This window comes from Cyanistes caeruleus, chromosome 8 (assembly GCF_971803275.1).
Source record: "Cyanistes caeruleus chromosome 8, bCyaCae1.hap1.1, whole genome shotgun sequence".
Classification (NCBI taxonomy): Eukaryota; Metazoa; Chordata; class Aves; order Passeriformes; family Paridae; genus Cyanistes; species Cyanistes caeruleus.
Genome location: NC_141708.1, coordinates 9,633,635 through 9,646,868, shown reverse-complemented (window position 1 = coordinate 9,646,868; position 13,234 = coordinate 9,633,635). Strand labels below are relative to the sequence as shown.

Sequence of the window (13,234 nt, the reverse complement as noted above, 5' to 3'; positions counted from 1 at the left end):
TGGGTTATGGTCACTCTGCAAGGAGCTGAGAGCATCCTCACCTCTGTGCAGGTCAGAGAGGAGCAGATGTGGGCAATCCCAATGCAGGGAATTGCCTGTTCTCAGCTTGCAAGGTTTAGTATGATCCTCTGGTCCATTTATTCAGTGGGAACAGATTGTGCAAGGCACAAATATCTGGGGACCAGCAGGCCTGGTGAGACACTATTGTACCTGAGCTGCTGTAGAAGTTGCATTTTAAATGTTCACAAACAGACAATTTCTTGCTGAATTATGTAGACATTTATGACATCTGTTTTCTGTATGAAACAATGGGCAGTAAGGTACAAAAATGTCACTCAGTATAAATAGGCATATAGTACAATTTTGATTTTAATTTTGTTAGGATAGTGATATGAACTTCAGTGTAGCTCTAAGTTAGCCTGCTTATCAGTTTTTTCAGATTTCCATTATCTTGTTTAATTTTTTTGGAAAGTGGTGAGGTAAGAGGTATTGTTGCAATACTTATATGATGTTGTTTTATTCAGATTGCATCTAATTTTTTTCCATGACATTTTTCAGGTTAGCACTGCTGCTACTTTCTACTTTGGCAATACAGGAGCCTTTCAAGTGTGCTAGGAGTCTATCACTGAGCTGATTTTTGACAAGCAGAAATCATGTTTTTCACTGTTTCTAGGAAAAATGTAATTGAAGACTTTTTTTTTTTTTAAGAAAAGAAAAGACTGCCTCATCTGAACAGATTTTGAAGAATCTGCTTGGAAGGGATTTTCTTTTTACTTTTTTTTTTTTCTTTTGAAGGAAAACATCTTGTTCCTGTGAAAGGACTCAATTTATCATGTGCTTTCCAGAATTGTTAGTATATGTGAAATAATCTTGTAATCTGACTCAAAGTTAGGAGCAGAATAGTATTCAGTGCTGGGGCTGAGGCTGTTTTGTGCATCAGGCTCTGTGACAGTGGGGCTGAGGATGAGGAGTATTCATGGTAGGTCTGGACATTTCATGGTTCTTCACAGGAAGGTGGACAGAGGTTTATTTCTCATCCTTGTTTGTTTCACTTTCATCTGCTATCCTGGGAATCTCTGGGATCACCTTGGGATTCTGTAAGAATGTGGATGAACTTGCAATAAATTCAAATGCTGTCATTTTTGGGTTTTTTGTAATGCTAATGCATAATGTTGAGTGGGGAAGAAAACATGAAAAAGCTAAATAAAAATACTCTTAAGAAGTTATGAAAATGAGGTTTTCAATATAAGGCAATCTGAATTAGGTAGGTGTAAATGAGATGGCTTCCAGTGCTGCAGGTGACCATACTTGTCAGTGTGTGTTTAATGCCTCTCCAATCACTACATACTTCTGCCATCTCCAAGACCCCTTCTCCACACAGTGTGTAGGAGCAGAAGTGGTGCCTGTTGACTGATCATTTTCTCAGTATTTTTATGTCTGTAATACTCTCCTATGTAGAACTTCTTATCAGCTGGTTCTTGCCCATCACCTGTGCCTGCCGGCCTCCTGTCCTTATTCTTGCTCCAGTTCCTGCCTCTTTCTCAGCTTGCCTGTGCTCCAGACAGGAGCTTTTTCCTCTGAGTGGCTGCTGTGACCCAGAGGAAGGTGTGGGGGGGACAGTAGGAAGGTGCCTCAGCTGGAAGGAAAGACCTGTTTGGCCCCTCTGGGTTTGACTTGCTCTGTAGGGATGCCTTGTATCAGAAGCTGTTGGTGTTGAGGAGGTGAAGCCTGCTCAGGCTGTATGAAATACTCAGAGTTGCCAGAGGAACTCCTTGTAGTTTTCTTATTAGACTTTGAGTGGCCAGGAGTGAATATGTGGTGGAATTCACTATGGCACCAGACATTATAATAGATTTGAAGTCCCTAATCTAAACTAAAAATGCCATAGTTATGATATTTGTGTTAATTTCTTCAACTTGAACAAAGCAATGTGCTTTAACCAGCTGTTAGTCTTACCTTATCTCACCTTTTCCCTCTATTCTTGTGTTCTCTTAAGGCCCCTCTCTCCAACCCCAAACCAACTTAAAAAACCATGAGGGTTGGCAGGCAGATGCTGGTAAATGTCAGCTTGAAGGAGTGAAGTCTTATACAGATCGATGTGATTGAAGAAGCCTTTGCCACAGAGCACTGGCTGTGCACAGGGCTACCTGAATCACCTATGGAATGCATCTATTTGTTTCAATAGTACTTCTCTGCTTTATGTCATTGTGTTTAATTCTGTTATGCTCAATGGAGGAAAGCAGTTGAAAGCTTTGAAAGAGGCTTGGGAGCAATTCTGTTTTTCATCACCTCCTCAGGGTGTATAATGAGCCTATATTTCCATGGTGCCGTTAATTTGTGGAGTTCCCCAAGGTATTTCTGAGTTGCTTTGGCTTCTCCAGCTGTGGCTGAGCATCATTTCAAGCAGTGGTGCAGGAACATGGAATCCATTGGAATGTGGTGCCCATTGGAATGTGGTAATCTGCTTAACCACGTGCAGTAATGCAGCATAAGAAGGTAAGGACAGGGAGAGAATAATGCAAAATCCAGTTGAAACTGAGTGGGCAGAATGCAATTAACCTCAGAAGTGTAGCAGTTAAAACTGAGACTCCAGCTGGAGTGGGTACACATAATACAGGAAAAATAACATTTTTCTTTCACAGTTTCTAGTTCTTGCATTTGAGTATTTGAATGGCAGAAGTGGTCGGTCACATCATGTTTAGGCAAATGATTGCTGGAGAAAAGAGATGAGAGTATTTTAACTTATATCTAGTTAGCTGAAACACAGCAATTTCTTTGTCCTCATGATAGATAGATAGAGAGATAGATAGAGAGATAGATAGATTGATTAACCTGGCCTCCTGAATCAGTTTGCTTTCACCAGGTAAGATGCATTCATCTGAAAGAGCTGGATTACAAAACCAAAAAAAAAAACCTCACTGGAAAGAACATTACTTAAGCAGTAATGGGGGAAGATGTAGTAGGGTTTTTTTGACTTTTCATTCAGAATAGTCTACATTTTGGCTTCCTGTAATATTTCAATATATAATGTAAACTTTTGGAAAAATATGCCATCATAAAGAAACAACTTTAGCTGATCATTGTCCAATTTTCAAATAAATTGTATTTAATTTAGTTGTAATGAAGCAGAAATGAACACTTAGACTGAGCAAATTTGATGCTGATTGTGGTTATCTTTTCTGTGGGAAGAATGCTGATCTGTTCAAGGAGCTAGTTATTTTCTAAGAACTGGTCAGATCCAAAATATGTTAATGATTTTAAAGGTGAGGAGATGTGTAATTGAAACTCGTGGGTAAAGTATTTTTTTGGACTTTGAGAGACATTTCTCTATCTTCCAAACTCACAACATTAGTTGAAAAGTAAATGTTACTGCAGATTTCCTTTTCAATGCATTAGTTATATTTAAACTAGGTGTTCAATTAAACAAATATATCTAGGCTTTTGTTGTCTTAACTGAAGATCAAGAACTGCAAATAATTTTAGCTAAAAACAATTAAAAAATTGAAGAGAGGCTAGATACTATTCACTGCTGAGCTGCAATAATGTGGTTATTGTGGCTTTGTCTGCTAGAACATAGAAGGTGTAAAGAGTCATCTCTCCTTTTCATGTACAGAATTGTGTTAAAAACACATTTAAAATTGTTTTTTAAATGGTTGTTTTTAGTGTTTTATTTTAGCATAGTGTTTGTCTGCAAAAGAATGCAGTGACTTATAGTCACTAATTATGGTCAGAAAATTTGAGGGACTGAGAATCATCCAGCACTGAACATTGTGAAATAGTCATAATCATTATAGAAAAGCATATTGAAGAAGGTGAGCAAACTTACTGTGTCAAATTCAGAGATAAATAAATGAAGAACTGCTACAATAAACAAGATTTTTGGTAGATAATTCTGTGTTGCTGTTAGGAGCCAGGGTGGGATGCTACCATATGTAGTAGTTGAGCAATTTTTTGTTTAGTTGTGATGGGGTTTTGTCCCAGTTTCTGTAGCATCAGCTTAACTTAATTTGTTGATAATATAGATAATTAGTAAATAATATGTTACTCTGCTGTTGCTTTGTGTGTTTACTTTCTCACTTGCCCGTCATTCATGTTTAGTCTCCTTTTTAGTAGGTTTTGTTTCGATAAATTGTTTTTATTGCTTAGAGGAAATGATGAATGAACGAAAAATACCTGATGCCTGTTTGTAGTTTGTACATCACCTTTGGTGGGACCTGTGCCATTTTCTGTCATAGCAGGTTGCTTCCTTTGTTTATGGAAGCTGTTAAGGGATCAGAATGGTTGTGTCTGGATGCTGTGTAGTGGTAATAGTGAAAGGTTGTTTTATACTGGAAATTAAATTTTTGCAACAAGTGGGTGATCATTGTTCAAAGAAGGATATTGGGTAGGTTAGGAGCACTTGCTCTTGCAGAAGGTTGTATGCCACTGTAGACAGAGAAGTTGTATTGCCACAAAAACAGGAACTAGTTTTTCTAGACTAGTGTATCTATTTAGAATGACTCTTTTAAGAGAAATTAGAACCTGCACTAAATCCTGGAAATTAGTTTCATCTAGAAAGTTAGGATTTTCAAATTTCATGTATTATGCAGGATTACACTGCCTGCTGATACAGTGAGTTGCCATGGAAATGGGGACATGCTGCTCAAAAGGTACATGCTGGGGGGCCACACATGCAGAAAGTACCTTATTACATATTAAAATAAGCTGATGCATGGAGTTAGCAGAATTCTTTACTCTTGCAGTCTATTTCTAAAAAAACATATAATGATATTTTATAACTCGGTCAAAAAAACTAGTGGGTTTTGTTCCTGCAAAGGAGAAGAAGAGAGAGTACTTAGTAAAAATAATATTGGAGTGCACAGAATGAATCACAGTATGCATATTTTTGTCCTTGCTAGGTGAGTTCAAAGGCAGGGCATAAGAGATTATTTCTACCTCCTAGGAACTTAAGGCGTAGGTGACTTTCTGTCTGCATAGGTGACTTTCTGTCTGCCTTGTGTGGAGCCTTTTTATCCTGACTGCTCTGGACTTTGGTAAGTGACCTGGCACTTGGTGCAGGGAAGTACTGCCAGAGAGCAGCAAAGCTGGTGACCAGGGAGTGAGAAGATGGATTCCAAAGCTTCTAACCCAGCAGTGGTGTCCATGTGCCTGCCTGTTTGCACTGGAAGGGCACAGTTGTGTCAGAAGCTGGGATGGGATATTCTGGGAGATCTACCTGGTTCTGCAAGTGCACCATGATCAACCTTCAAAACCTTTAGAAACTAATTTGCTTTCTTATAGTAATTCCAAGTGTAATTGCACATAAGTTTGTAATTAGCTGCCTGTAGTTACAGATGTGCTTGCAGATTTAAGACACCACGAGTGAAGCATAAGGAAGCCTTTAGAGATGATCTAAATGGAGTTGTTGCTGCCTTGGACTGACGTTTGCTCAGTTATTCCCTTGACCCCCAGGTTTTGCTCGAATGCGAGGCTGGGTTATGCTTGGCTGGTTGGCAGCCGTGGAAGCAGCAAACAGTCAGGATGGTCTTGGCTGCAGTCCTGTGGCAGATGAAGATGTTCTAAAGGGCTGTCAGGGCCCAAGCCTCCTTCTTTCCCAGCTCCACAGGCCCAGGCTGTGCCCACAGTGAACAAGCCTCTCCCTCAGTGTGAGAGGGGATTAGGGTGAAAGCTGTGCCACATCCTGGGGTGTTGAAATCAGGCTAAATGGGTAGTCTGTGAACTACCATCTGCTGGCCATCCACTTACAGGACTGAGACAGATTTAATGGTCAATCTTCTCTATTGAGCAAGCCTACCAGGATAGTTGGCACAGCAAACCGTGACAGTATTGCCCTGCTGCCATTGTGCACCCTGTTCTCTGGAATAACAGGTTTCTTCCCAAAGAAGAGAAGCTGTCTAGCTGGCATATTTCAGGAGCACTGCTTTTGTTGAGATGGATGAGGTGGTTTTTGATTTTGGGTGGAGTGATAGCTGGTTGTTCCCTTGCTATCTCCATACCTCTGAATGAGGTTTTATGTTTAGAGGAGCTGTGCAACTGCTGGTGACTGATTCAGCAGTTTGCTCCCAGCTGGTCCGTGGTGGCTGCAGTGCCAGAACTAAAATGCACTTATGCAGATGAAAGCTCTGTAGGTCAGATGTTTGAAGCTAGCAAATTGTAGGAGAGAATGTGCTTTGTTTGCAAGTGACTCGTTGGCTTAAGCTATTTGGTTTTCCAAATGAAAGAAGTGACTGGTTGTTGGGGTTTTACTGGGCTGGCTTTATTTTTTTTCTTTTTTTTTTTGCATATGTGGTATGGAGAATGGAAATTCATTGTAGCCACTTGGGCTAAGCTTTAAATTTCATCCATTGCTTATTGATGTGTTCATCTTTGTGGTGTACTGGAGTACAAAATGTTTTTGATGTATCCCATGCTGCTCTAATTAAAAGGTAAATACTTTTAACAAGGTAGATTTTTTTTTTTTAGTGTGTGTTTGTTTGTGCAGAGGTGCTGCAATTACCAGATAGCATTTGAACTCTGCCTTGTTGTTAAGAATCACTTATGGCTGACTAATCAGAAATACCTAGATCAGAATTGCAATCTCAGAACATTTTATTTATTATTATGTAGTAGAATAATTGTCTGCTTACTCCAGAGTGTCAAATATGAGCTGATTCCTTATTTCATCAGCTTGTTTAATATTTGGAATGATCCTCTGCTGTTACTTAGGTTGATAACCCCTAGCCGTGGTGTGGATTAAATTTAGTACAAACACAGAATGAAGAGAAAAATCATTCCTATTGTGATAAGGAGTTCTACACATAGTAAAATATTTCTTTTCAAATGCAGGCCTGTATGTCTCTTGCTACATTAAAGAAGTAAAATTCTGTTACAGTTGAGTGTATTGTGTTACACTTCAGTGAAAATGATGCCTTGGTTATTATATGCTTAGAATACCAGAAATGTTTATGGATTGAAGTGCCTGTTTTGGCTACTGAAACACAGAAGGGGAGCCAGTAAGGGTTTAGGTGGAGCTGTAAAGTGACCATTTTGTAAGATGACGTGCCACGATGATTTTCCTTTGGCAGAGAAGACCGCTGTTGGTTAGCCTCATCACTGGAGAGGGAAATGTTTCAGCTGTGGGAGACTCTTTTATTCCATTTAACGATTTCTTCTTCAAGCCATCTCTGTGAACTCACAGGAAACTTTCATATAATTGCAAGTCACAAGACTCTGGAATGCATCCTCTGGGAAGTGAGGGGCTGCTGAGAGTAATTCATGCAGGGAACAGCCTGTTCTTGGGGGTCCCACTGCTTTGCAGTAGTGGGTAGGAGACAGTTAAGGCTTTTATAACCTTACTTGAATAGCAGTTGGCTGAAATCCTTTATCTCAAGCTTCATATTGTATTAGATAGTGACCAGGAAACATCGGTATTTATATTGCCAAATTGCAGTGATTAGTGTATTGTTATTCCTAGAACTGCAAAATGTTCCTACGTCTCCACTCCTTTAATAAAGAACTTATTGCGTAAATGTTTTAGGTTGTATTGCTCAGAAAAACTGGAATCTCTTTTCAATTACTTGTACATATTTAGAAAAAAAAATCATTGAAATATACAAGGTAAGTGTGTTCCTCTTTTGCAGTCAGTAAGGAAGGTGATACAGTTTAGGCTGAAGTTGCTTCTGTTTCTGAAGTTTCATCAGTTACAGATGACAGAAAAACCGAAATGCATCTGGTTTATGTTCACCAGACATCAGGAGGAGTGAATCAAAACTCTGAAGTTGGTTATTTATAGCTATTTACAAATATTTTACTTTAAAAAAAAATATAAAAATCAGAATAGGGAAGAGATTATTTTTCTTAACTTCTCTTAAAGTTTTTTTTCCCTCACATACTGTGCCAAGCAAGAGTCTTATTAAATTTTCCAAGTTCTCCAGGACATAATAGTTAAATGTTTTTATGTCAATTAATATTGACAGGAAGTCAGTTTGAACAGCATTGGAAAATGGAAGTAGTTGGCAGAACTAGCTAATTTCACTGAGTTTCCTTTTGCTAAAAATATCTCTAAAAGAAGCTCTCCTTTTGAGATACAATGAATGCTTGTTTGACTGTAGTTTAGAATTGATGGTGACTCTTGTCCTTTAACCAAAAGGGCTTGAAAAATATGCATAACCTTTTGAAACATATTTAACTTCCTTTATAGTATATGTAATTATACCCATGTTCACCAGAAGTTGACATACGTGTTTGTGAGTAACCCCATCAGCTTGAAGGATCTGCAGTAGCGACTGTGTAGAACAGCTTATGAGAAGCTGAGCATTTAATTTCTTTCTAGGTACAATTAAGGTTTTTGCTAACAAAGACAGTGAAATGCTTGCAGATTATTTGGAGCGCTTGCTCTGCTGAGCTGCTCTCTGCAGCACTAATCTCCAGCAGACTTTTATTTCTGAAGCTCTTTTCTAGACCTCCTCCAGCTGCTGTGCACATAAGAAATGAAATAAATCTCGTGGTGGGTCCTAAATTTGATTAAATTGAAAGCTCAAGAGAGCAGTGGCCCTTTGAGTATTTCGTGCTTCGGAGAGTCATGAGGAGCAGTAGCTGTTCTGGCACTGCTACACTCTCTTTTCTGTGTATTATCTGAATTCAGAAACTGTGTTCTTGATTCTTTGTGTTACTGTTTCATAATGAAAACATGTTGTCAAGCCTTTCGGGCTCCCACCCTTTAGTCAGCTGTGTTTTCGCATTGGGAGTCATTGCATTTCCTATTACTGGCGTTTTACAAGCGTGTAGATTATACATTGCTGAGGAGAAGTTTTAAATATAATCTGGTGAGGTTAGTAATCTTGAGGAGAGGTCAAATTAATGGATGGTGTAAAAGCTGTGTGGCAATCTTAAGGATACAGTAAAGGACTGGCTTATGATGCTTTAAAAAACTCAGCAGTGCAAAAAATTTCCAAGTTAAAAACTATTTTTGCTTGCTGCTGCTAGCATTCAGCCATGGTCCACTACAACAGAGTTGTCCAAAATTGCTGGAGGCAATTTTGGGTTTCTTTTGGGGGGGAGGGCTTTTTATTTTATTTTATGTTTTTATATTACAGTGTTTGTAGCACACTTGGTGATGCTGCAGCAGTAATGAATCAGGGTGAAGGACTGGAAGGCACCTCCTGAGGCAGGTTCTCTTTCAAGTGTTGTCACTAAACATCTGGATTTGCAGCTAGGGTAAAGTACTTTGTCCTTCTGGTTGTCTTTAAATAGATTTTCTTTACTTTTTTAAAAAAACTATAAATGAATATACATATATATATATAGAGAGAGAGAGAGAGAGCATAGTGTGCAGCTTTGTGTTCTGCATGTACATTTTTGTATTTGAAGGTAAGTATACACAGCATGACCACAGTTAAAAATGTTTACTTGAGCTTTGCTAAAAAATGTTTGTATTTATAGTACTTGCTGATGGCTTAAGTATGCAAAATATTATTTAATTGATATTGATTACAGGCTTTATTAACTTGTGTAGAAGTTGGAATGCCAGGACAGTGACACAGCTCCTGTGGAGGTTTAAAGAGTATTTAAACAAGGTAGCTGGGAAACAAGGGACCTTTCTTCAGTAGTTGCATATCAAAGCTAAAAGGTGGACTAATATGGAGACTGAAATTATTGTTGCTATTGATTGTTTATTTTTCTTTCACAAAGCTACATTCAAAAATCTCTCCATGTTACTCAGAACCATGAAGTTCTTGGGCATGTCATGTGTTTTGAATTGAAACATGAAGAAGAGCGACTTTCCATGATGCATGATGATTTTGTAAAAACATAAATGGATCACTGGAGGTTTCAGACATCTGTTCACTTATTAGGATGCATTGTAGTCATTGAGGGGGGAAAATTCAAGATATGATAAAGATATATTAAGTCCTACTCCCAAGAGAAGTTCCTTCATAATTTTGCTTATCTTGAAGCATAATATATTATTTCTTCTGGGCTTTTGGCTGACTTTTTGATAGGTATATTTAGAAAATCTTTGTGCTTAGTTCTTCAAAGCACGTGAAGCTGGTAAGAACGTTCTGCTCCACATTAAGAGCAGAGACCTGTGGTTTAGAGTTTGTCAGAAGAGAGATCTCAAGGCACAGTGTTTGTGTTACTGTTGCATATTAGATTTTACTGTAGATTGCACTGAGATTCTTTTGTGCTGGAAGAATAAGCCTGTACGGGTTTGTTTGTAGAGGCAGGCATTTAAAATTATAGCAGATATTTATTGGCTGATTGGGCATTGAGGGAAGAGGGAATATTCATGTTGATGACCAGGGGGTTATTGTAAGAGCTAGGTAAGATGTAAGATGATGACTCAAGCGTAGTACTGAAGGCAGTATTATGTTTAAGAACTGTGATTTTTTCTTCCCTCATGCCTACTAATTAGTACAGCTCTTGTACCACAGTGGGTCTTGGAAGCAGTGTGTGTAGTATTTTTGGTTTAGCCTTGAGTTTTTCATTGGCATTTGAACAGAAGGACAAATCATTAACCTGAGTTAGTGAGCACAGGCTTGATGTAGAAACACTCAATATATAACTGGAAGTTTTATATTTACACTAACTTGGGCTTCTCTTTTCTATGTTCCAGAAATACTAATACGGAGCATTTGACCTGATCTCTGCAGCTGGGTCTCCTGATAGTAGGATTAGGAAAGAGTGCCTTCAGAACCAATATGTAGCAAATGGGTGTCACACCTCTGAAGCTCCTCCCTGGGTTCAACACTTGCGTGTTTTAAGGATCCTTGTTGCCTCAGCATCGAATTGTTCTTGTGGACTTCAGAAATAGATTTCATGTGGTGCTTGCTGAACGTTGAGTCACCATGAGTAGTAACCTAGGAAAAGAAAAGGACTGCAAAGAGAAGGATCCAAAAGTCCAATCATCAAAAGAAAGGGAGAAGGAGGCTAAGGCCTCAGGAGGATTTGGGAAAGAGAGCAAGGAAAAGGAGCCTAAGACCAAAGGGAAAGATGCCAAAGATGGAAAGAAGGACTCCAGTAGCACGCAGCCTGGGGTAGCTTTTTCAGTGGACAATACAATAAAAAGACCTAATCCTGCCACAGGTACTCGCAAAAAATCCAGCAATGCTGAAGTGATCAAAGAGCTAAATAAATGCCGGGAAGAGAATTCTATGCGCTTGGACTTGTCCAAGAGGTCTATACACTTGCTTCCATCAGCTATCAAAGAGCTAACGCAGTTAACAGAACTTTATTTATACAGTAACAAACTGCAGTGCCTACCGGCAGAGGTGGGCTGTCTTGTGAACCTGGTGACGCTGGCTCTGAGTGAAAACTCACTCACCAGTTTGCCTGACTCTCTTGATAACTTGAAGAAACTGCGCATGCTTGACCTGCGGCATAACAAACTGAGAGAAATCCCCTCGGTGGTGTACAGGCTAAGCTCCCTCGCCACTCTGTACCTACGCTTTAATCGTATAACTACTGTGGAAAAGGATATCAAAAACTTGTCAAAACTCACCATGCTTAGCATACGAGAGAACAAAATCAAGCAACTACCTGCTGAAATTGGTAAGTGATTATACTGACTGAAAGTGTGATGCTGTTTTTACGTTCACTTTGCAGTTCAGCTAATTATACATAAACTGTCAGTTTTCCAACTGCACTTCATTTAAAACTACATAAAATTATGCTCTCGATTGTACTGTTCCACTGTTAGCTTGAGAATAGTCAATACCTTGTATATATTTTTTTAAACAACAAAAGCCCTTTTTCTTCATCTGTCATCTTAAAATCAGATGTATGTTGTTTTCATCTTTGCTTTGTACTTTCACATATTGTGTCTTGAGATCCCAGATGGTTTAAAAAAAAAAAGATACATAGGCATTTTTTATTTTAAGATTTTTTATAAATCATTTATGAACTGTTTCAAGTTATAAACACATTATGGGCATGTTACAGAGGGGTGCGACCACAGTTATACAAGGTAGAATAGGTAGCTACATGCTATTACCATAAGCAAACTGTTGGGTGTTGTAACAGTTAATAATCTAGGTTAATGATTTGTGCAGGTGTCTGCCTTATATAAGTCATGAATAAATTAATATATGGACTCTGAAGTGACCAAATGTTGTACACATGGCTGATAATTTTTATGACTTTGTAATGAATAATATTTGTTTTTCTAAACATTGTTACAAAAGTTCAAGAGATGGTAAATTAATATGAAAGTGCATTATTAATTTAAATAGTTTATTACACAAAATGTGCTGGACTAGCTGTATATCAAGAACTTCTATGTTGTTGCTAATACCTTCTGCTTCATGGAAAATATGTCTTTATAACACTGTTCTCAAGTAATGTTTAAACAATGTATGTGCCCTATAAAAGTGTGATTCTGTTAATCAGTAGGTTTTTTCTATATATCACCAGTTTTTAAAATGCAAGTATAGTTTAGCCCTTTTAGGAGGCGGGGGAACATGAACTTCACACAATTAAGAAACTGCCTTGACTTTCTTCAAGTGTGAAAAAAAAAACCCCTTGTGAAAGCCCTTGTAACACTGAGTAATAATTCCCATGCTCTGTTTCCAAAAGCTTCTGTGGGACTTCTTCCTGTTGTCCAAGCCAGTGTGTGAGTGTGTTGTGACCCTATGGTCAGTAATTTTTTAAAGCTTGGGAAATGCTCTTGTTTATATACCTGGTAGATCTTTCTCAAGCCAGCAGTGTTTCATCTTTATCTTTTTACATGTTGATATAAAAGATGCATAAGGTAACCTGTTCTTGATGGCAGGAACTCCTGGATGTGCCTGAAACTGCTAATCCAGTTACCAGCAATGCCCAGTACAGAGAGCTTTGACCATGATAACAGGAGTGAAGAAATGCAGTGGTCATGCCAGATGTTGGTCTGAGCCTTTGGCTCCCTGTGGCAGCATCCCTGTGGGGATGGATTCTACTGGAGCCACAGGAGCACTTTTTGCTAGAAATGAAATGGTTGATATAGTATGTTTTCTGAGCCACATGATTTTTGGGTTGTCATGAGCATCTCTGCAATCCTTTGAATTTTCCCTGGGAGAATGAAGGAATTAAAATTTTCACCTATTTTGACACTTCAGTTTAAGTTCAACAGCCTCACTGAATTTTTTGCTGATCAACAACTCATACTGGAAACCATGGGGCTGATGTTTACAGAAAACCCAGCATACTGCGTGTTTCTACATTCATTGAAGCAAATTTAGCTGGTTGAGCTGTTATGCAGTTGTCAGTATTGGACCTGATT

At 38.6% G+C, this 13,234-nt stretch overlaps 1 protein-coding gene across 4 annotated transcripts in view; it reads left to right on the top strand.

The window, feature by feature from the left end:
• Nucleotides 1–13,234, top strand: part of SHOC2 (SHOC2 leucine rich repeat scaffold protein) — a 59,949-nt gene that overhangs the window by 13,454 nt on the left and 33,261 nt on the right. For 3 of the 4 annotated variants that reach the window (XM_086900917.1, XM_086900918.1, XM_023929849.2), the window contains one exon: nt 10,595–11,529. In XM_086900917.1, coding sequence (XP_086757043.1) covers nt 10,827–11,529 — 703 coding nt within the window. In that variant the 5' untranslated portion in view covers nt 10,595–10,826. Of the gene's footprint in view, nt 1–9,074; nt 9,196–10,594; nt 11,530–13,234 lie in introns of all 4 variants that reach the window. The other variant, XM_086900919.1, reaches the window with a different exon arrangement.